Source organism: Bufo bufo, chromosome 9 (assembly GCF_905171765.1).
Source record: "Bufo bufo chromosome 9, aBufBuf1.1, whole genome shotgun sequence".
NCBI lineage: Eukaryota > Metazoa > Chordata > Amphibia > Anura > Bufonidae > Bufo > Bufo bufo.
Genome location: NC_053397.1, coordinates 106,394,036 through 106,419,401, shown reverse-complemented (window position 1 = coordinate 106,419,401; position 25,366 = coordinate 106,394,036). Strand labels below are relative to the sequence as shown.

The 25,366-nt window shown below is 44.2% G+C and overlaps 1 protein-coding gene across 3 annotated transcripts in view; it reads right to left on the bottom strand.

Moving 5' to 3' along the window:
- Positions 1–25,366, bottom strand: part of HMCN1 (hemicentin 1) — a 723,834-nt gene that overhangs the window by 506,865 nt on the left and 191,603 nt on the right. For all 3 annotated transcript variants that reach the window (XR_005774384.1, XM_040408842.1, XM_040408843.1), the window contains 6 exons: positions 20,057–20,335; positions 15,561–15,842; positions 7,851–7,959; positions 6,360–6,529; positions 5,933–6,084; positions 5,444–5,567 (listed from right to left, as the gene is read on the bottom strand). Coding sequence is in view for 2 of the 3 variants with exons in the window: in XM_040408842.1 (XP_040264776.1) it covers positions 5,444–5,567; positions 5,933–6,084; positions 6,360–6,529; positions 7,851–7,959; positions 15,561–15,842; positions 20,057–20,335 (1,116 nt within the window). In the remaining variant the exon portion in view is untranslated. The remainder of the gene's footprint in view (positions 1–5,443; positions 5,568–5,932; positions 6,085–6,359; positions 6,530–7,850; positions 7,960–15,560; positions 15,843–20,056; positions 20,336–25,366) is intronic.

Genomic DNA, 25,366 nt, shown 5'->3' with positions numbered 1-25,366 from the left:
CGCCGTAGGTCAGAGGTTTGTTTTCGTTGTGGGGGGAGGGGTCATTTTGTAAAGGTTTGTCCCTCAGAACCCAAGAGACCACAAACAAAGGAGCCGCCGGAAAACTAGAGTCCCCAGATTGTGCGGAGGATAACAGTCTGGGCATATTCGTTTCCTCCATATGCATGTCTCAGTTTTTGTTGTCCGCTACCGTTGAGGCGGGCAATAAGACTGAGATCTGTTCCGTCTTTTTGGACAGTGGGGCGGGGGTCAACTTAGTGGATTCACGGTTTGCTCAGGCTCTGGGTTTTACTCCGGAACCGATACGCAGAACTATTCCTGTTTTTGCCATCGACTCCTCCCCTCTTACTCAGAAAGAGTTAACTCAGATCATCCATAATATCCATCTGCAGGTAGGGGACCTCCATAAAGAGCATATCTCTTGTTATGTCCTGGACGGTCTTCCGGCTCCTATGGTATTGGGGCTTCCCTGGCTGGTGACTCACAATCCAGTGGTGGATTGGCAGGCCGGGGAGATTGTGGAGTGGAGTGAACATTGTAAGGACAACTGCTTGAGTAGTAGGTGCTCTACACTCTCTGTAACATCTTTACCTGCCTTTCTGTCAGATTTTATGTATGTGTTCTCTGAGAAGGGTTGTCAGGGGTTACCACCTCATCGTCCATATGATTGCCCGATTAATCTATTACCTGGGGCAAAACTACCTAAAACCCGGTTATACAATCTTTCCGGCCCGGAGAGGAAGGCTATGAAAGATTGTATTTCGGAGAGTTTGGCTAAGGGACACATCAGACCCTCTTCTTCACCTGTGGCTGCAGGGTTCTTTTTCGTTAAAAAGAAAGATGGGGGCCTACGTCCTTGCCTGGATTTCAGGGAATTAAACCGGATAACTATCCGAGATCCCTATCCTCTTCCTCTCATTCCCGACCTCTTTAATCAGGTTGCTGGTGCTAAATGGTTCTCCAAATGGATCTCAGAGGAGCCTATAACCTGGTTCGCATCAAAGAGGGGGATGAGTGGAAGACGGCTTTTAATACTCCGGAAGGGCATTATGAAAATCTGGTCATGCCATTTGGTCTTACTAATGCGCCATATTCCAACATTTTGTCAACAATATTTTTAGTCACCTTATCGGGAGATTTGTTGTGATATATCTTGATGACATCCTGGTCTATTCCCCGGATCTGGATACACATAAGATCCATGTGAGACAAGTGCTGCAGATATTAAGGGCCAAAAAATTGTTTGCTAAGTTAGAAAAATGTGTGTTCGCCGTAAAAGAACTGCCATTTCTGGGGTATGTGTTGTCAGATTCAGGTTTCCGCATGGATCCAGAGAAAGTCCGGGCGATTATAGACTGGGATCTGCCTGAGAACCTGAAGGCATTGCAACGCTTCCTGGGGTTTGCCAATTTTTATAGAAAATTTATAAAGAACTATTCCTTGGTGGTCAAACCACTGACGGACATGACCCGAAAGGGATCCGATTTTTCCAAATGGTCACATGCAGCCAAAACTGCCTTTGCATCTCTGAAGGAGAGATTCACCTCGGCCCCTATTCTCGTACAGCCAGATGTCTTGCTTCCTTTTATTGTAGAGGTTGACGCATCAGAGGTGGGGGTGGGAGCGGTACTATCTCAGGGCCCGTCCCCTGGTGAATGGCGTCTGTGTGCTTTCTTTTCGAAAAAATTGTCTACTGCAGAAAGGAACTATGATATTGGCAACAGGGAACTTTTGGCTATTAAGTTGGCTTTTGAGGAGTGGTGTCATTTTTTGGAGGGGGCGGTTCATCCTGTCACGGTGATTACTGATCACAAAAACTTATTATATCTGGAGTCTGCTAAACGTCTCAGCCCTAGACAGGCTAGGTGGTCGTTATTTTTTACTAGGTTTAATTTTGTTATAACCTATCGCCCGGGGGCAAAAAATACTAAGGCGGATGCATTGTCTCGAAGTTTTCCTGGAGGGGGTGATGTTGAGGTAATAGAGCCCATTTTGCAAAAGGGGGTGGTGGTCTCTGCATTACACTCAGGTTTAGAGGGTAGGGTGTTGGAAGCTCAGGGGGACGCCCCGGCCTCCTGCCCCTCGGGTAAACTGTTTGTGCCAGAAAATTTACGCCTGGAGATACTAAAAGAACACCATAACTCCACACTGGCAGGACACCCAGGTAGTAGGGCAACCTCTGAATTAGTGTCTCGTCGGTTCTGGTGGCCTAAGTGGCGCCAGGAGGTGTTAAATTTTGTGTCTGCATGTGCTACCTGTGCTCGTTCGAAGGTAGATCATACTCGTCTGGCAGGGCGTCTTTTACCTCTAGCTATCCCCAACAGGCCTTGGACGCACCTATCAATGGATTTCATTACGGATCTACCAGTATCAGCGGGGAAAACTGTTATTCTTGTAGTTGTTGACAGATTCAGTAAAATGGTGCACTTTATTGATCTTGCCGCATTGCCTAATGCTAACACACTGGCTCAGGTTTTTATTGACCACATCGTGAAGCTTCACGGGGTCCCTTCCGATATTGTTTCGGATCGTGGTACCCAATTCGTTTCTAAATTTTGGAAAGCTTTTTGTTCTCGTTTAGGGGTTCATCTGTCGTTTTCTTCATCTTTCCATCCACAGTCCAACGGTCAGACTGAACGTACCAATCAAAACCTAGAGACATATTTGAGATGCTTTGTTTCCGAAAATCAGGAGGAATGGTCATCTTATTTACCGTTAGCCGAGTTTGCCATTAATAATCGTCGTCAAGAATCCACCGATAAGTCACCATTTTTTGGTGCGTATGGTTTCCATCCTCAGTTTTGTACGTTTAGTGAGGGGGGGCCGTCTGGGATTCCCGAGGAGGAACGATTTGCGTCTTCACTTTCTTCAGTGTGGCAGAGTGTGCAAGAAGGCTTGAAGAGAATGGGTGGTAGATACAAACGTGTGGCTGATAGGAGGCACTCTGAAGGTCCGGACCTTGGGGTGAATGACTTGGTGTGGTTGTCTACCATAAATATCAAGTTGAAGGTTCCCTCATGGAAATTAGGTCCGAGATTTATTGGTCCTTATAGGGTAATTAAGATCATTAACCCGGTGGCTTTTCGTCTGGAGCTACCTCAGACTCTAAGGATCCATAATGTCTTCCACAGATCTCTGCTTAAGAGATATGTAGAACCTCCTGAACCATTGCCACTACCGCCTCCACCGGTGGTTGTTGATGGCAGTCTTGAGTTTCAGGTGGAAAAGATTGTTGACTCACGATATGTTCGCCGCTCTCTTCAGTACCTGGTGCACTGGAGAGGTTATGGTTCCGAAGAGAGAATGTGGGTTCCAGCTTCAGAGATAAAAGCGGACAGACTCATTCTGGCTTTTCATAGCTCCCATCCGGAGAGGCCTGGTCTTGAGGGTCCGGGGGCCCCTCGTAGAAAGGGGGGTACTGTCACGACTGTGACTGATCCAGACAGGTCTGGGAGGAGAAGGTCGCAGCGACTTGCTACTCGCGAAAGCTTGTGAGTTTGTTCCATGGTTCAGGGTATGTCATCCGGGTTTTGCCTTGTGAACCTTTTTGTCCTGACTGGGAGTTTGTAGGCATCCTTCTCAGGTGAGTCCTGTCTGCCACTCCCAGCTACTATATTAGTTTCACTTTCACTTGCAGTCATTGCCAGATATAGTCCTTACTTCCAGTTCTATTCTGACCTTTGAAGGAGATCGTTTGATGGTGTTGCTGTGGAGCTCTTGTCCGGCGTGGACTGTCGTGATTGGGATCGCCTTCTCTGCTCGTGACTGGATAAGTCTATCTCTGCTATAGTTTGTTTGTTGTTGTCTTCCCCTGCTGTTCTCCTAGACATGAGTGATGGTGACTAGTGCTCCCATCGGCCTTTCCCCACTCTAGGCTTGTTAGGGTGACTGAGGGTTTAGGCATCCTGCTCACCGCACGGGTTCACACCCCGTCTAGGGTATCAGGGCAGACAGGTGCCAGCTTAGGGTTAGTCAGGGGTGGCCATACTATTCCCATCCGTAGATAAGGGTCCCCCTTCCCCTCCGTCTGGTGCGACACGACTGCTGCTGGGATAGCGGTCGTGACACATATACAGACATATGGCAATGGCAAGTAGTGAAAATTAGTACAACACCTACCTGCCACAGAAACAGAGACTGGAACCCGTGCACAAGTGCTAATGTCCACACCAAACACAAAAGGACACAGCACACACACAAAGCACACAGGAACCCAGACAACCATAAGCTGCAATAAACATAGAGACACCACTAGACATATAATAACAACAGAACAATAATGTCTAAACATATTTTATGACCACAAGGGTGGCCCTTACTGGACAGATGGTATATGAGACCAGGAGGATGACTCCAGCAAACACCATGGCTGGAGTACCCCTCAGCTACTGGCATCCAGCAGGAGCTAAATAGCCCAAGTAGCCACACCCACACACAGACACACCCAGTGTTCACTCACTAGGAAGGGAATTAACCCTTCCAACACCAGGCAAGGGAAAAAGGCACTTAAAGGGGAAGTGTACACACAAACATCACACTCCACCTGTTACCGCCGGCAACGGCATGCGAGTCAACCATATCCTGGGAAACAGCCACAAGGCCGAGACACTGCCACCACATGCACACAACACCACACGTTGCCACGGGCAACCGCAAGTGAAGGAAAGTGTCACAAAACACACCATAGGCCGTGACATGCAGTTACTACTAGGGGAAGTTCACTATGTAGTATTCCACACAGTTGCCACTTTATGCAATGGAAGCTGTAAATATTCTCTTTGCACTGAGCTCCCCTAGTGGTGGCTGCTCGAAAATGCAGTGCATTTATGTATAGAACTGGAAAAGCAGTTCAGCACCAACTCCCCTGGGCCCCATAATGGTCTGCCTCTATGGTAAGTACACCACTGCCTTTTACTCAGAACAAGGTGTGTGATCTGCAGGCAGCAGAAGAAGCAGGGCAGAATAATGCATATTTTTGTAGAAAAATTCTGTTTAACTTGTCAATTATTTCTTGAAATATTTGGTGTTTTTATGCTTATGAGTCCAGTGGGTGTTCCTATCAGCCATCTCTGTATGGATTGTCATTTGGGGAAGGCAGTCACTGTATAGGACCACCTATATGACTCCTGAGCATATAAATAACAGGGATTTCAATCAATAAGATAAAAATTAAATCAAATCTTACTTTACACAAAAATATGTTTTTCAATTTAATTAGCTTCTCCATCTCTATAACAGGAAGCTGGTAGACAAGATAACATTTTACTAATAACAAGTTCCCTTTGAAGGCTTTACTTAGACATTGATGGCCTATGATGGAGATTCTGAGACCCATGTAGGCCATACTCCTGTCCTCGTACTGACTTTATTCTTTGGATCCGTTTGGTGTTCTCAATAAAGAGACATTTTAGAAAAAAAAACTACTTTACATTACATGACATACCATAAACATTTAACACAATGCTTTGGTCAACTTCTCCAGCTCCATTGGTGGCCACACACGTGTATTTTCCATCATCGTCTAGTAGAGCGCTTTTGAATTGTAAAATGCGGCCAAAAGATTCCACCTATAATATAATTAGGCATGTATTACCTTGTGTCTGCCTGCTTGTTTCTTCCCTAAATGAGTGTTCTTATCTAATGCATTCATGATAATTTCTAATAGATGTGGGTCCCACCTCTGGTGGGTTCCCAACCCACATCCCAGACTGCTAGCCATCCCCTGAATGAATAGAGCGGGTGTTGGGATTACGGAAACAGCGGAGATCTCCGTGGTATACTCTTTACATAACTTCCATGGCATAGGCAACCCTTTTCCTGTAAACTAGAGGTCAGGGGACCCATCTTAGATGTGGTATATACCTGTATGACATGTGGGCATAACTAATGTACATGAGCATAACAGAAATGTGAATATATCTTAAGTACTTACTCTGATATTTCCTTTAACAACATTAAAAGGTAGCCCATTTTTTAACCAGGTGATGTGTGGGCTAGGAATTCCAGTAGCAATACATTGCAATGCTACAGATCTGAGCATTAGTACAGATATTGGTGATTGTTCAGGTTTAATGGAAGGGCGAACTGTAATACAAACAGAATATATAAACTTTTAAACAAGTATCAGTTAATAAGGTCCAATCTATTCTATTAGAGATATTTAAGGTGGTCCCACCATACTCTAGGTCATGTATAGACCTCTCTAAATGTATCATTCTTTGTCCCTAGTGGGGTAACATAACTTACAAAAGGATTTTTGCCTCCCCATTGATTTCCCCAATATTCCTGCAGCCTCAGCATCTACAATAGATGTTACTTATTCTGGTGCTATGCACATTTAAGCTTTTGTTAATACTTACCATACACATTGACCCTAAACTGTTTTTTGGTGGCCCCGGCATCATTTTTAGCAATGCACTCATATGATCCACTGTCTGATGACTCTGATTCTAGAATAACAAGTTTTTGTCCATTTGAATGAATTTGAACATCGCCATCAGTGTCAAGTGGGATTCCATTTTTCAACCACCTTTTAAATAGAAAGTGAATTAAAACAGTAACTTTAAATTAAGCACAGATTTGTGTGTAAATCATCAAAATATAATATAAAATGAACTAAAAAAATTCAGATCCTGCATATCTGTAAAGGGATACTGTCTTTTTAAGTAGGAAGGGTGCCTTTAACTTTAATCACAGATAGACAGTTCAATTTCTACTGCTCAGATCTGTGTGAAGGGAAAGCTGAAGAAATTAGCACAGCCTGTTCAGGAAGAGCCTGTTCAGGAATTTGCACAGCCTGTTAACATGGAAGTGGACAGTATACTGCTGCAGAGGGATCTGGATAGATTGGAGGCTTGGGCAGAGAAGTGGCAGATGAGGTTTAACACTGACAAATGTAAGGTTATGCACATGGTAAGGAATAATGCAAGTCACCCGTACATACTAAATGGTAAAACACTGAGTAACACTGACATGGAAAAGGACTTAGGAATTTTAATAAACAGCAAACTAAGCAGTAAAAACCAGTGTCAGGCAGCTGCTGCCAAGGCCAATAAGATAATGAGTTGCATCAAAAGGGGCATAGATGTCTGTGATGAGAACATAGTCCTACCACTTTAGAAATCACTGGTCAGACCACACATGGAGTACTGTGTACAGTTCTGGGCTCCTGTGAACAAGGCAGACATAGCAGAGCTGGAGAGGGTTCAGAGGAGGGCAACTAAAATAATGCCTGGAATGGGGGGACTACAGTACCCTGAAAGATGATCAACATTAGGGGTATTCACTCTAGAAAGAAGACAACTTAGGGGAGATCTAATTACTATGAATAAATATATCGGGGACAGTACAGAGATCTCTCCCATCATCTATTTATCCCCAGGACTGTGGACTGGATCTGGACTTTGCAGGAACAGGCTGAACTGGATAGATGGATGGATGTCTTTAATTAGCATTACAAAATAGCGTATATTACTATGATATTGGGCAGGGACACACAGCATTATAAATTATTATAATGCTGTGAGGTCTTGTTACAGGAACAGAGTCCAGGGCGGGAAATCACGCTCATACACCAAGTTTTTTTACCACAGACAATTCTCCTGAAACTGGCCTATAGTAGAATTATTCATTAAAATGTTTAGCTAATGAAATTACCTAGTTGAAAACTATAGAGAGTGCTTCTTGGATACTTTCCCTGTGAGCTAAATTCTGCTTCAGAGAACAAATCATAAAACAAATGGCCACTCCATGAATCCCCACACACCCTTCAGTTAAACTGAAAACAAATACTAGATGCTTTGAATATTGTTGGAATGTTTCTTTTCCAGTGTGTTTTTCTCTTATCTTACCTTACTGTCGGTATAGGAGTTCCTGTAACATAGCATTCCAGTTCAATGGGGTTATTGGCAATGACAATGTATTCTCCCAGGTTGTCTGTATCTTCGATGCTTGGTGGTACTTGGACAAAAAATAAATGAATAAGTCTGAGACTTAAGGACTAAATGCTGGGAAGAGTCTTGCATTTAGGACAACAATTCTGCACTGATTACTGATTTCTTAACATATCTTAACCCCTTTATAAAAGTGGCTGTCTATCAATATAAATTTTTGAAAAAAAATTCTTAGAATGCTTTAAAAAATAGCAATGACGCGCTATGGCCAGTGATTGGCTGCAGGTTCCCATATCTGTGTCAAGAAGAAGCAAAAAATAGAGTCCAGTGGGGGACACAGGAAACAGGAGGAGGAACAGAAGTGGCAGGAAATTGGTGAGGAATTATTTATTTATGCCATTTTTTTGTGATTTTTCTTTAAATTATTTATTGACCAATTTCTTTTCACAGCCCAATTAGGGGACTTTGAGTATTATACACTAATATTTCCCTATAATTTCCTAAAACGAGTACATAAAGTTACATTACTACCTGTCCATTTACCACAGACAGGCAGCCTGAGCATTCCTAGGTATTCTCCAGAAGACACTAGCAGCTGGACTAACCAGGGGTCCTTTGGTAGTCCTAGATGGTGATTGTCTTTCAAAGAGATCCTCAACCCTTTGAAGGGCACTGCAATTTCAACTGACCATGATGCTAAAGAGGAAAACAGCGAATATTGGAGTCATCGCCAAACGTCACTTTTGTGGTGGCAGTGTGGCTGTTTATCACAGCTATTCTCCCATGGTTGGACTGCTGGACACTGCTCCTGTGCCTGCAAACCCACTATTAAATACATGAACATTCTGAAAAGGGTTAATATATAAGTTGGCGGTCTCTTTAAGGGATTGACTAGTGCTTATATATCGATGTGCTATCGTCAGGATAGTTTATAAAAATCTGATCGGTGAGGGTGTGGCTTCTTCTGCAACCTGTAAGATCACATGACCTTTCTGCAGCTTATCCCCATTCAAATGACTGGGACTGAGCTGCCATGCCAAACACAGCTGCTATACAATGTACGGTGCTGGGCTTGGTGTACTATGAAGAGGCCGCAGCTCTTGTCGAAGCAATGCAGCTACAGCTGATTCTTGAGGGACGCTGGAGTCCGACCCCCACTGATCAGATACTAATGATCTATCCTAAGAATGCTGGAGTCTGACCCCCACTGATCAGGTACTAATGATCTATCCTAAGAACTCTAGAGTCTGACCCCCACTGATCAGGTACTAATGATCTACCCTAAGAACGCTGGAGTCTGACCCCCACTAATCAGGTACTAATGATCTATCCTAAGAACACTGGAGTCTGACCCCCACTGATCAGGTACTAATGATCTATCCTAAGAACGCTGGAGTCTGACCCCCACTGATCAGGTACTAATGATCTATCCTAAGAACACTGGAGTCTGACCCCCACTGATCAGGTACTAATGATCTATCCTAAGAATAGGCTTTTAGACTATGAAAACAAAAATAAAATAATGTTTTAATGATTTGTAAAGGGAAGTGAAATACATAAATAAATGTAGTAAAACATAAATAATGTGTATACATTTAGGATTCCCATAATCATTCTGGGCTTCAAAATAAAGTTAACATGTTAATTATACAGCAGAGTGAATGCAGTACAAAATATGGAATTGCTGTCTTTTTTCCTCCCCCACCCCCCCCCCCTAAAAAAAACCATTTTTTTTTGTTGCATATACACTCACCTAAAGAATTATTAGGAACACCATACTAATACGGTGTTGGACCCCCTTTTGCCTTCAGAACTGCCTTAATTCTACGTGGCATTGATTCAACAAGGTGCTGATAGCATTCTTTAGAAATGTTAGCCCATATTGATAGGATAGCATCTTGCAGTTGATGGAGATTTGAGGGATGCACATCCAGGGCACGAAGCTCCCGTTCCACCACATCCCAAAGATGCTCTATTGGGTTGAGATCTGGTGACTGTGGGGGCCATTTTAGTACAGTGAACTCATTGTCATGTTCAAGAAACCAATTTGAAATGATTCGAGCTTTGTGACATGGTGCATTATCCTGCTGGAAGTAGCCATCAGAGGATGGGTACATGGTGGTCATGAAGGGATGGACATGGTCAGAAACAATGCTCAGGTAGCCCGTGGCATTTAAACGATGCCCAATTGGCACTAAGGGGCCTAAAGTGTGCCCAGAAAACATCCCCCACACCATTACACCACCACCACCAGCCTGCACAGTGGTAACAAGGCATGATGGATACATGTTCTCATTCTGTTTACGCCAAATTCGGACTCTACCATTTGAATGTCTCAACAGAAATCGAGACTCATCAGACCAGGCAACATTTTTCCAGTCTTCAACAGTCCAATTTTGGTGAGCTCGTGCAAATTGTAGCCTCTTTTTCCTATTTGTAGTGGAGATGAATGGTACCCGGTGGGATCTTCTGCTGTTGTAGCCCATCCGCCTCAAGGTTGTGCGTGTTGTGGCTTCACAAATGCTTTGCTGCATACCTCGGTTGTAACAAGTGGTTAATTCAGTCAACGTTGCACTTCTATCAGCTTGAATCAGTCGGCCCATTCTCCTCTGACCTCTAGCATCCACAAGGCATTTTCGCCCACAGGACTGCTGCATACTGGATGTTTTTCCCTTTTCACACCATTCTTTGTAAACCCTAGAAATGGTTGTGCGTGAAAATCCCAGTAACTGAGCAGATTGTGAAATACTCAGACCGGCCCGTCTGGCACCAACAACCATGCCACGCTCAAAATTGCTTAAATCACCTTTCTTTCCCATTCTGACATTCAGTTTGGAGTTCATGAGATTGTCTTGACCAGGACCACACCCCTAAATACACTGCTCAAAAAAATAAAGGGAACACTTAAACAACACAATGTAACTTTAAGTCAATCACACTTCTGTGAAATCAAACTGTCCACATAGGAAGCAACACTGAGTGACAATCAATTTAACATGCTGTTGTGCAAATGGGATAGACAACAGGTGGAAATTATAGGCAATTAGCAAGACATCCCCAATAAAGAAGTGGTTCTGCAGGTGGTGACCACATACCACTTCTCAGTTCCTATGCTTCCTGGCTAATGTTTTGGTCACTTTTGAATGCTGGTGGTGCTTTCACTCTAGTGGTAGCATGAGACGGAGTCTACAACCCACACAAGTGGCTCAGGTAGTGCAGCTTACCCAGGATGGCACATCAATGCGAGCTGTGGCAAGAAGGTTTGTTGTGTCTGTCAGCGTAGTGTCCAGAGCATGGAGGCGCTACCAGGAGACAGGCCAGTACATCAGGAGACGTGGAGGAGGCCGTAGGAGGGCAACAACCCAGCAGCAGGACCGCTACCTCCGCCTTTGTGCAAGGAGGAACAGGAGGAGCACTGCCAGAGCCCTTCAAAATGACCTCCAGCAGGCCACAAATGTGCATGTGTTTGCTCAAACGGTCAGAAACAGACTCCATGAGGGTGATATGAGGGCCCCACGTCCACAGGTGGGGGTTGTGCTTACAGCCCAACACCGTGCAGGACATTTGGCATTTACCAGAGAACACCAAGATTGGCAAATTCGCCACTGGCGCCCTGTGCTCTTCACAGATGAAAGCAGGTTCACACTGAGCACATGTGACAGACGTGACAGAGTCTGGAGACGCCGTGGAGAACGTTCTGCTGCCTGCAACATCCTCCAGCATGACCGGTTTGGCATTGGGTCAGTAATGGTGTGGGGTGGCATTTCTTTGGAGGGCCGCACAGCCCTCCATGTGCTCGCCAGAGGTAGCCTGACTGCCATTAGGTACAGAGATGAGATCCTCAGACCCCTTTTGAGACCATATGCTGGTGCGGTTGGCCCTGGGTTTCTCCTAATGCAAGACAATGCTAGACCTCATGTGGCTGGAGTGTGTCAGCAGTTCCTGCAAGATGAAGGCATTGATGCTATGGACTGGCCCGCCCGTTCCCCAGACCTGAATCCAATTGAGCACATCTGGGACATCATGTCTTGCTCTATCCACCAACGTTGCACCACAGACTGTCCAGGAGTTGGCAGATGCTTTAGTCCAGGTCTGGGAGGAGGTCCCTCAGGAGACCGTCCGCCACCTCATCAGGAGCATGCACAGGCGTTGTAGGGAGGTCATACAGGCACGTGGAGGCCACACACACTACTGAGCCTCATTTTGACTTGTTTTAAGGACATTACATCAAAGTGTGATCAGCCTGTAGTGTGTTTTTCCACTTTAATTTTGAGTGTGACTCCAAATCCAGACCTCCATGGGTTGAAAAATTTGATTTCCATTTTTTTTTATTTTTGTGTGATTTTGTTGTCAGCACATTCAACTATGTAAAGAACAAAGTATTTCAGAAGAATATTTAATTAATTCAGATCTAGGATGTGTTATTTTTGTGTTCCCTTTATTTTTTTGAGCAGTGTACATTGAAGCAACTGCCATGTGATTGGTTGACTAGATAATTGCATTAATGAGAAATAGAACAGGTGTTCCTAATAATTCTTTAGGTGAGTGTACTGTGTTTTATGAAACTCAAATGATAAAAAGTACCACTCATCACACAAAAAGTCAATACCTCATATAGCTGCATCAACAGAATATTTGAAAAGATGTAGCTCTGGAAACCCATTAATATACACTCACCTAAATAATTATTAGGAACACCATACTAATACGGTGTTGGACCCCCTTTTGCCTTCAGAACTGCCTTAATTCTACGTGGCATTGATTCAACAAGGTGCTGATAGCATTCTTTAGAAATGTTGGCCCATATTGATAGGATAGCATCTTGCAGTTGATGGAGATTTGAGGGATGCACATCCAGGGCACGAAGCTCCTGTTCCACCACATCCCAAAGATGCTCTATTGGGTTGAGATCCGGTGACTGTGGGGGCCATTTTAGTACAGTGAACTCATTGTCATGTTCAAGAAACCAATTTGAAGTGATTCAAGCTTTGTGACATGGTGCATTATCCTGCTTGAAGTAGCCATCAGAGGATAGATACATGTTCTCATTCTGTTTACGCCAAATTCGGACTCTACCATTTGAATGTCTCAACAGAAATCGAGACTCATCAGACCAGGCAACATTTTTCCAGTCTTCAACAGTCCAATTTTGGTGAGCTCGTGCAAATTGTAGCCTCTTTTTCCTATTTGTAGTGGAGATGAGTGGTACCCAGTGGGGTCTTCTGCTGTTGTAGCCCATCCGCCTCAAGGTTGTGCGTGTTGTGGCTTCACAAATGCTTTGCTGCATACCTCGGTTGTAACGAGTGGTTATTTCAGTCAACGTTGCTCTTCTATCAGCTTGAATCAGTCAGCCCATTCTCCTCTGACCTCTAGCATCCACAAGGCATTTTTGCCCACAGGACTGCCGCATACTGGATGTTTTTCCCTTTTCACACCATTCTTTGTAAACCCTAGAAATGGTTGTGCGTAAAAAATCCCAGTAACTGAGAAGATTGTGAAATACTCAGACCGGCCCGTCTGGCACCAACAACCATGCCACGCTCAAAATTGCTTTCCCATTCTGACATTCAGTTTGGAGTTCAAGAGATTGTCTTGACCAGGACCTCACCCCTAAATGCATTGAAGCAACTGCCATGTGATTGGTTGACTAGATAATTGCTGTGGCGAAACCGACCTCGCCACTGGGTTTTGGAGAGGACTGGCTGCTGGCCTCTTGCCCCAGGATTATGGGCCATATACTAACTTTTAAACCCCTGAACCGATTCAAGTGAATTTTGGATAGGTTTGTCCCCAAGTTATACTGTTTAAATTGATGTAAGTTATATGTATGGTCAATGTAAACTCACAAAGTTGTAACAATTTATAATAAGTGTAACTTGTCAGCTTGGGAGGAAAATGCTGGGTGTGTTTCTATTGTGCCATTGTCCCATTGTGTGTTTAAATGGTGATGTCTGTTCTGTTGTCCTCACATGTGTATTGGCAATCTCCCTTTGTCCTCAGAGATAATTAGATTGCTCCTCAGGTTGTCTCCGGGACAGAGAGGAGGAGACCATGATGCATTGTGGGGATATGTTGTATTTGTCCTATGTCACAGTCTTCATTCTGGTCCTCTGGGGGCGTGAATGATTGGTTGCTGTAGTTACATTGTATGTGTTGTAAATTACTGATTGGTTGTATTTAAAACCCCTGTGGGCAGTATTATGTTTGTGGTTTATGAATAAAAGAGGCTGTACGTGAAGTACAGTCAGACCACTGCTTGACCATCAAAACGGAGCCTTGTCTCGTTATTGGGGGGATTCGCTGTATGCTGTTAGAAGACCGATTGCCAGAAGTGTAAGCTGATTCCTGTTCGTCTGCTAGCAGCTATTCGTGAGGTTCCAGTTTGGAGTGCTACTTTGTATCCAGTTCGGGAGTTGGTGTTCTGCAGTAGCTGTGCCTGTCTCTCAGAAAGGGGCTTATCGCCTAAACGGATTTTAACCCCTTGTCTGCTGAAACGGTTCGTTACAATTGCATTAATGAGAAATAGAACAGGTGTTCCTAATAATTCTTTAGGTGAGTGTATATTGAAAGAACTGCTAAAATTGCTTGTTCTCAAGGCCCAGTATATCTGTTTATTCAGTTTATTCTTAATACAATGTAGGGAGATAGATGTTAAACATTTTTCATATACAGTGCATCATTAGGGAAGAATGTTTCTTTGTACTAGAAAACAGGGTATAAAGAGTCTTATTAGCAAAGCTCCAACTGAGCTAAGGAGAGTGTGTTTTCGGTCTTCAGTGTTTAACTGAGCACTGAAGATGTCTGTGTGTAACAAGTCAGAAAGGCAGGGAGATGGACAGTGATAGTCAGGACACATGTACATAGTCAGGGACTGGGGTAGTCAAAAGAGACGGGCTGGAAGAACTGAAGACAGACTCTCCTTTGCAATTCTCAGTTAAAGCTTTGCTAAGAGGCGTCTTTACACCTTGTTTTCTACAAAGGAAAATCTTTCCCTACTAAAGTATTTTATAGAAATGTTTAATATCCCTGTCCCTACATTATATTAAAAATAAACTGAAACAGTTACCCTTTAAAATATCACTTCTTCATATGTATGCCCTCAGCTATCATTCTACATACACACTTCTATGTATGTTTCAAAAGTTATTCCTCATAGGTGATAATTCCAGAGGACAGCCTTCACTTAAAGGGGATTTCCTGGTTCAGAGCTAAACCTGGACATACCCCCTTCTTCTCCTAGACAGCTCCTATGATATGAGCAATGCTCCGATGCTCTCCCTTGCCCGGAGCTGTATGGCACAGGGCAAGGGCTTTTTGGTTGACATGGGCAGGCTTTACTGCTGCCCTAGCCATTTTACAGGCTAGGGCAACACTAAAGCCCACCCATTAGTGCCGGTGATGTCACCGGGCTCACTGCTAGGCAGAAGCCTCCGCCAAGCTTACCCATGGAAAACCTGGTATGTCACCAGATCTATAGAAAATGCCCTGAATGATTCAGAGCAGGGCAAGAGAGAGCATCAGAGCATGAAAGGCACCAATGCTCATGTCAGAGGGGCTGAGTGGGGGAAGAAGAGGATATGTCCGGGTTCAGCTTTGAACCCAGACAACTCCTTTGAGACCACAATGACTAGAATGTGATAACGCCCCAAGCTGCAATGTTTAACTAACCTAAAACATGGACATTGTATTTGAGTTCAGTCTCTCCTGCTATATTGGTAGCCACACAAGTATACCGTCCTTGGTCCTGCTCCGCTGTATTTTTAATCTCCAGCTTCTTGCCATTGTATAGAAGGCGGATGTTGTCATTTGTCTCCACAGGCACTCCATCTTTTAGCCAGGTTATCAGTGGTAATGGGTGGCCCCTGGCTTCACACTCCAGTATGAGGGGTTTACCCGTGATTACCTTTTTATCTTGTGGTCTACGCAAATCTCCATCAATTGTAGCTGGAACTTGTAAAGAAAACAAATGTGCAGAATATAATGTACAGCAGCTTTACACAAAACCATGTCTTTTAGATTCTGCCTGTTTCTATTAGACATGAACTACAATATAAGCTACAGTACATCTACAGGGCACACTTACTCTTTGAGATATAGAACTTTTCTAACCTATCATTTGATGAATTCTCAAAATAAGCTGTCACGTGTGTACATGAGGAAAAACACTATATCTGGCCATTATACCATGAATTGAATTTGTACTTAAATTGTTTTTCACAGTGTGTTTCCTGGCTATTTTGCAAAGGTTGGCAGGAGCAGGGTTAATCACCCTGTTAATCTCCTCTTGGGAGGAGTGGGCTGCTCCTGATTAAAACTCATTTAACAGATTTAGGCTTTCTGCATACGATAGTGTACATTTTTGTGTTGTAATGTTAATGCTGAATCAAGAGGTATCTGTTCAAAAGTTTACTATGGGGCCCAGCCCCGCAAATAAATAAAACAGAAAAACATAAAAATAATATGTTTCTAATAAAAATGTGACTTGAATAATATGCAACTTTAAAGGATTTGGGCATTTTGATACTTCGCACTCAGAGCAAAATGTCACATTTTAGAAAGCTGCAGTCTAAGGCTCCATTCACATGTCCGCAAACGGGTGCGGACCCATTCATTTTCTATGGGGACGGAATGGATGCGGACAGCACACAGTGTGCTGTCAGCATCCGCATTTACGGAGCGCGGCCCCGATCTTCAGGTCCGCAGCTCCGCAAAAGATAGAACATGTCCTATTCTTGTCCGCAGCTGCGGACAAGAATAGGCATTTCTATAGGGGTGCCGGGTGGGTGTGTTAGGGATCCGCAATTTGCGGGTCTGCAACACACCATGGACGTGTGAATGGAGCCTAAGGGCTTATTCAGACGGCCGTATGATGTCCTCAAAAACGCGGATCCGTTTTGCGGACAGTTCAGCCTGTCCGCAAAAAAACGGATTGCATTCCATTTTTTTTTGCTGATCCATAGACTTCAATAGGGCCATGTCCTGATTTTCACGGACAAGTATAGGACATGTTTAATTTTTTTGCTGAGCCGTGCAATGGAAGTAAAGGGCCCCATAGAAGTGAATGGGACAGCATCTAATCCGCAAAAAAACGAATCCGCATGATTTTTTTCTTAGTATACCTCAACATTTTTTGTTTGTTTTTATAAAGGACACAGAAAGGGAGATTTATCAAAACTGGTGTAAAGTATAATTGGCTTAGTTGCCCATAGGAACCAATCAGATTCTACCTTTCATTTTCCAAAGGAGCTTTGAGAAATCAAAAGGGGAATCTGATTGGTTGCTATGGGCAACTAAGCCAGTCTTCTCTTATATTCCCTTTTGATAAATCTCCTCCATAGGGTTTGCATACTAATTTTAATAGTCTTATTTATAAGGGAAAAAGGGACAGGAAAAAAAGGAAAAAATATACATTTCTTTATTTTTTATGCTGTGTTTTAAGGTGGTTATTCAATGAATAATATTTACCCTATAATTTACCATTGTATAGCAATGTCAGCTTCTTTACATGGATGATATTGATCCAAGTACAGATTTTTTTTTTTTTTGTAAAGGTACAAAAGTGCATTAGGGCCATAGTACAAACAGCAAAAATTGATGGCCGAGGATAATTATTGTACATCTGGGTTCAAATTATGAATAAATTAATGCCTGAGCACCTAATGCCCATGCAAAACGTGTTAGTGAGAAACAGAACATCTAAAATTGCTGTGTGTGGATGTGGAGAGTGGTGCACATTTTGGGGTATTGGAGCCTTTTAATTTTTTACTTTTTTCATTTTTTTTCTCCTATATTAAGCAATTTTCTATTTCATTATTTTATTAATATTATGATTATTATTTATGTTTTACTATGGGTGCTCTGGTTAACATGGAGCATGTTATTTATGAGTTCATACAAATCACTAATAGGATTGATCTAATGGTAGCAGCTATTACAAGTGACCTTTAGGCCCCTTTCACACGGGCGAGTATTCCGCGCGGATGCGATGCGTGAGTTGAACGCATTGCACCCGCACTGAATCCAGACCCATTCATTTCTATGGGGCTGTGCACATGAGCGGTGATTTTCACGCATCACTTGTGCGTTGCGTGAAAATCGCAGCATGTTCTATTTTGTGCGTTTTTCACGCAACGCAGGGCCCATAGAAATGAATGGGGTTGCGTGAAAATTGCAAGCATCCACAAGCAAGTGCGGATGCGGTGAGATTTTCACGCACGGTTGCTAGGAGACGATCGGGATGTAGACCCGATCATTATTATTTTCCCTTATAACATGATTATAAGGGAAAATAATAGCATTCTGAATACAGAATGCATAGTACAATAGGGCTGGAGGGGTTAAAAAAAATTAAAAAAATAAAATAAAATTTAACTCACCTTAATCCACTTGCTCGCGCAGCCGGCATCTCTTCTGTCTTCTTCTGTAAGGGCTCATGCACACGACAGTATTTTGCGTTCAGTATACTGGCCGTTTTTTGAGTTCAGTATGCGGTACATATACTGAACCATTCATTTCAATGGTTCAAAACTGAAGTGTCTCCGTGTGCATTCCGTTTCAGTATTTCCGTACCGTGAAAAGATAGAACATGTCCTATTCTTGTCCGCAAATCACGGTGCTTGGCTCCATTCAAGTCAATGGGTCCGCAAAAAAAACGGAACACATACGGAAATGCATCCGTATGTCTTCCGTATCCATTCCGTTTTTGCTGAACCATCTATTGAAACTGTTCTGCCCAGCCCAATTTTTTCTATGTAATTACTGTATCCTGTATATGACATACGGAAAAACGGAAAGGAAACGGAAACACAACGGAAACTACGTATCCGTAAAAAACGGACCGCAAAACACTGAAAAAGCCACACTGTCGTGTGCATGAGCCCTAAGGAAAAGGACCTTTGATGACGTCACTACGCTCATCACATAATCCATCACCATGGTGATGGATCATGTGAATGACCATGTGATGAGCGTAGTGACATCATCAAAGGTCCCTTTCCTTACAGATGAAGACAGAAGAGATGCCGGCTGTGCGAACAAGTGGATTAAGGTGAGTTAAATTTTATTTATTTTTTTAACCCCTTCAGCCCTATTTTACTTAGCATTCTGTATTCAGAATGCTATTATTTTCCCTTATAACCATGTTATAAGGGAAAATAATACAATCTACACAACCTTGAACCCAAACCTGAACTTCTGTGAAGAAGTTCGGGTCTGGGTACCACAGTCAGTTTATTATCACGTGCGTGCAAAACACATTGCACCCGCGCGATAAAAACTGAACAACGGAACGCAATCGCAGTCAAAACTGACTGCAATTGCGTACCTACTCGCGCAGGTTTGCCGCAATGCACCGGGACGCATCCGGACCTTATCCGGACACGCTCGTGTGAAAGAGGCCTTATAGACAGACATGCAGAGGAGATGCAGATTGTGCCTTCTCTGCATGCTTCCAAGCCCTCTTTGCTTGGGGCATCTCTGTAGCCTCATTATTGATGTCATAAGGTTCCCTAAAAACAACCCATTCAGGAGCACATAGCTGAATATAATTTTTGAGTTCAAAGGTTCTCTTGTGACAGGGAACTGATTTCAGGTCCCTGTCACAGTACTGGACTGAGCTGTGAGTATGATAGTTTGACCTGCACCACTGCCATTTTGATGCTTACTGGGTCTCCTCTGGTCTTGGCTTGACATGCAGGAAGTGCCTGGTGATGCTGGCTCAGCCAATCACTGACTGAGCCAGGACCCTGCTAAGACCAGTGATTGGCTGTGCAGACATCTCCAGACATTTTTTGTGCATCGAGCCAGGACCACTGATGACCCTGTAAGCATCGAGCATCAGAAATGCAGCTGTTGGGGATCGGCGAGGTGAGTAATGCTAATTTCTAGCCCATTTTTGTCCCATATATAAAAATATATATCCTGCCGAACAATGGCTTAAAGTCAATAGAGGAGAGTCCCTCAGGGGACTTTGGTAAGTGGTTCTCAACCTTTACTACCGCCATGTGCAGTAATATCCCCAAATTACGGTTTAGATGACTCTATTTTGTAAACTTCTCATTTAGATTATATCTTGGAGCTCATGCTTTTTCTCTCACGAAGTCTGTCTGTTGCAACTTAGAACATCATAAAAAATGGCTTTATTTACCACACATACAATAACTTACCAAAAATATTGAGTACATACACCTTCTCTGCTCTCCCTGCAACATTAACCACATGGCAAGTGAATTTTCCAGAATCTGTTCTCTTAGCTTCAGAAATCTGAAGATATTTGCCATTCTTAATAAAGATGACACGTGTACTGGGAAGAATTGTTTCCCCATCTTTATTCCATGTCATTGTCGGGTGTGGAATTCCCCTGGCATCACATTCCAAGATGATTTCACTATTCACTATAAATGATAACTCTGTGGTGGAGTTTCCATCCTTAATGCTGGGTGGAACTAGAAAAAGGAAATATTTAAGAAATGCCATTTAGATATTTTGTATCTAGTACGCAAGTGTTTAGGCTACTTTCACACTAGCGTCGGGGCTCCGCTTGTGAGCTCCGTTTGAAGGGTCTCACAAGCGGCCCCGAACGCATCCCTACTGCCTTAATGCATTCTGAGTGGACGCGGATCCGCTCAGAATGCATCAGTCTGGCACCGTTCGGCCTCCGTTCCACTCAGCAAGCGGACACCTGAACGCTGCTTGCAGCATTCGGGTGTCCGCCTGGCCGTGCGGAGGCAAACGGATCTGTCCAGACATACAATGTAAGTCAATGGGGACGGATCCGTTTGAAGTTGACACAATATGGTGCAATTTCAAACTGATCCGTCCCCCATTGACTTTCAATGTAAAGTCTGGACGGATCCGTCTGAACAACTTTCACACTTAGAATTTTTTCTGAACTATAATGCAGACGGATCCGTTCTGAACGGATCCAAACGTTTGCATTATAGGAGAGGATCCGTCTGTGCAGACCCCAGACGGATCCGCTCTGAACGCAAGTGTGAAAGTAGCCTTATTTGGACTTTTATTTCAAGAGAACAGTCTCTATGTAATACGTCACTTAGAAACAGATGAAGATCCTAGGACATAACTCAATGTCGGAAAAGAATAACACTAGTGTGAAAGTACCCTAAACGGTAAAGTGAATGCACCCATATTCATATAGTGATTATGCTTTATTATCAGAATAAAGCATAATCACTATATAAATACAGGTGCATTCACTTTACCGTTTAGGGTACTTTCACACTAGCGTTATTATTTTCCGACATTGAGGGCTGTCCTAGGGGCTTAATACCGGAAAAGAACTGATCAGGATGTCTTCAGTTCAGTCTTTTTGCCTTTTCAGGACGGAGATAATACCGCAGCATGCTGCAGTTTTATCTCCGTCAAAAACTCCAAAACACTTGCCGGATTCAGCATTTTTTACAATTGAAATGCATTAATTCCGGGTCCGGCCCCGAGTGTTCCAGCAAAACGGATCAGTTTTTGCAATCTGCGCAAATAAATAAATGGCAGATCCGTTTTTCCGGATGACACCGGAGAGACGGATCCGTCATTTCAATGCATTTGTCAGATTGATCAGGATCCTGATCCGCATGACAAATGCCATCAGTTTGCATACATTTTGACGGATCCGGCAGGCAGAATCCTCTGCCACAAGTGTGAAAGTACCCTTAGCTTTCCATTCTTCTGATCTGTCAGAAGAAGAGAGAAAAAAAAAACTGAATCCTGTAAAAAGAAACTGATACAGGATCCAGTAAAAAAAATTGGGATCCTGTTGCATCAGTTGTCATCTGTGTGAGCCATTTCCGTCTGAAACCCGTTTTTTCTAGACGGAAACAAAAGTACTGCATACATCCCGTTCCATTTAATTGTGTTCCCATGACGCACACAAAAGTGCTACAAGCAGAGTTTTTGAGTGCGTCATGGGATGCAGGGCAAGACAGATCCGTCATGACTCCCAATGTAAGTCAATGGTGACGGATCCATTTTCTCTGACTCAAAAGACAGATCCATCATGGCTATTTTAGAGATAATACAACCTGATTTATAACAGATGCAGTCGGTTGTATTATTATGACGTTAGTGTTTTTGCTGATCCAGCAAAAACAGATGTGAATGTAGCCTTACTATGGGACTATGTGTAAAAAGAGGAAGCAAGGTGAAACGCGCGTCGGGGTTAGTGTTCACTCCTGGCCTCTGGTCTGTATTGTTCTCTTATGCTACTTTCTGCACTTATCATTCATTGATGTTTGTTTTGTCTGATCCGTCCTTCCGCTATTTCGCCGTGCCGCCGGAACGCCGCTCCGTCCGCATTGACTATAATAGGGACGGGGGCGGAGCTCCGGCGCAGCACAGCAGTGCACGGCGAAAGGCCGCCGGACTAGAAGTCCTGCATGTCCGACTATTTAGTCCAGCGGCCTCTCACCGCAAACTGCCGTACTGCGCCGGAGCTCCGCCCCGTCCCCATTATAGTCAATGGGGACGGAGCGGTGGTCTGGCGACACAGCGAAATAGCGGAAGGACGGATACGACAGGGTGAACAGCCTGTCTGATCCGTCCTGCCGCAAGTGTTAAAGTACCCTTACCAAGGTATACGGGGTAGTATTCCAACCTATCAGGTTAATTCCTGTTGGGATTTTTCTCTGTAAGGTTACAGTAGCTACTTACTTATAGGACTTGTGCAATATTATTTGTAGCTAGATGGGTACATAGGTGCACTTTAAAAGATTTTAAGTGATATGTGTATAATAATTACTGGCACAGCATACCCTCTGTAGATGTGACAATGCGGCCTTGAATGACCAGGGTGAACTAATACTGTCATAGTACCTTCATGTATTGCTGCTAATTATTTTATTTTGTGATATGTTGCTTGTTGTATGATTTGTTCTACTAATACATTTCTGTGTAATATCATATGTGCGCTTTGTTATAGGACTAGGTGTGTCCCATCCCTCCAGCCTGTGTATGTATCCTTATTCCCTGAATGCAAACAAATATCTTGAACACAGTGAGGAACTGAAGCATAGCATACATTAGATAGTTGTACAACATTTCATTAATAATGACATTTAAAGGGATTGTCCAGGAGTTCTCTGTAAAGAGTGTAAATACACATGATAAAATAAAGATATATATCTTCTTGACTTGTACAGCGGTTGCCATAACCGCTGGGTTTCTGTTGTTTTCAGCAGTAGAGGCCCGGGGTTAATGGCTGTGATTGTCAATAATGCCAATGACAACTATTTAACCCCTCAGATGCCGTGGTCAAATGTAACAGCGGCATATGGTAACGCTAAAATCGGGAGCCCTGGCTGAAATAATGGAAGGCGGCCATTACTAGTAATAGTCCTGAGCCTGTATTCCAATGCTGGCTTGCAGGTGGCAGCACAGCAATGGAATATACAGAATCCTGTATTCTGTAATGCATAGATATGCGTTACAGAATATAAGTTGCAATCTAATAATGCATTTTATAGTCACCTAGTGTATGGTAACCTAACCCCTTAAGGACTTATGACGTATCGGTACGGCATGTTTGCCGAGTCCTTAAGGACCCATGACGTACCGGTATGTCATAACGTTAAAACTAGCTTGCGGCGGGGGTTAATAGGAACAGGATGTTCGCTGAAATCATTCAGCGGGCATCCTGTCACAACACCGGGGAAGGGGGGGGTCATGTGACCCCCCCGTATCGCGATCGCAGCAAACCGCAGTCCGAGCATTTTGGGGCGGCGGTGCTGCCCTTCATGCGGAGAAAGGTGGGAGATTCAAACTCCCGGCGCTCCTCTCTCCACTCCTCTTCCTGCTGCTGCTCCTGCACCAGCTCCTGTGATCCCCCCGTCGGCACCCATCACCATCCAGGTAGGTTAGGGTCAGTGAGGGAAAGGCACGATTAGGCAGGGATAGAAGGGAGAGTTAGTTAGCTTTGAGACCCTAGACCCACCCAGGAGTGCGCTGACTGTGGCTGACACTCTTAGCGTCCGGCCACTGTTAGCGCATTGTACCGCTGATCAGCAATTTTTAACTTTATTTTTTTTTCGAACACTTTTTTTTTTACTTTAGCTGTTTAGTACGTGAACACCCGTGCCCCCACACACACGCACATACCATAAAGTTTTACTTGCACGCACATACACACGCACACACACATACCGATGGCCCGCCCATCCGCATCATCCTCATCATCATCTGATGACGATGAGCCCCCAAGGCGGCGGAGACGCCGCCAAGCGGAGCCAGGGGCCCCACATGCTAGGGACCCTGTGGCCCACACCAGTACGAGCCGCCCAGGGGCTCGTACTGGTTTCCCAGCCCACCAAATATGTTGGCAATACAGGAATACCACTGTACAGTATGGCCATGACACGCCCCCGGTTTGAGGCCATCAGGAAATGCCTGCATTATTCAGATAATGCAGCATGTCCCCCCCCCCCGAGGTGATCCTGCCTATGACCGTCTGTATAAGATACGGCCGGTCATCAATCACTTCGGGGCCAAATTTGCGCAGGCCTACGTACCTGGAAGGGAGGTCGCGGTTGATTAGTCTCTCATTGCTTTCAAGGGGAGACTCAGTTTCCGCCAATACATTCCCACTAAGCGGGCGAGGTATGGCGTGAAAATGTACAAAATTTGTGAGAGTACCTCAGGGTACAATTACAAATTTTGTGTGTACGAGGGGCAAGATTCCCGTATTAAACCCCTAGAATGTCCCCCCACTCTGGGTGTTAGCGGGAAACTCGTGTGGGGCCTTATGCACCCACTACTAGATAAGGGTTACCACTTGTACGTGGATAACTTTTATACTAGCATTCCCTTGTTCAGGTCCCTTGCCGCCAGATCCAAGTCCGCTTGTGGGACCGTGCGGAAAAATCAGCGCGGCCTCCCTGCCCACCCCCTCCAGGTACCTATCCCCAGGGGTGAGACCCGTGCCCTTACCAGTGGAAACCTGTTGCTGGTCAGGTATAAGGACAAGAGGGATGTCCTTATACTGTCCACAATACACGGTCCCTGTGCGAGGTACCGCGGCAGCGGTCCTCAAGCCCGATTGTATTGTCGACTACAATCGGTATATGGGAGGAGTTGATCTCTCTGATCAAGTCCTCAAGCCATATAATGCAATGCGCAAAACCCGGGCATGGTACAAAAAAGTTGCGGTCTACTTGGTACAGGTTGCCTTGTACAACGCTTTTGTACTATCCTGAAGCGCTGGCAGCACAGGGACATTCCTCCAATTCTATGAGGCAGTCCTCAAGGACCTGATTTTTTCAGACCGGAATTGGAGGCGCCCCGATTGTCACTGGCCAACATTTTCCAGGTGTGGTCCCCCATACTGGAAAGAAGGGACGAACCCAAAAAAGATGCAGAGTGTGTCACAGGAGGGGGATACGGAAGGACACCACCACTCAATGTGACACTTGCCCCGATCATCCGGGCCTCTGCGTTATCGATTGCTTCAGGGAGTATCACACTTCCAT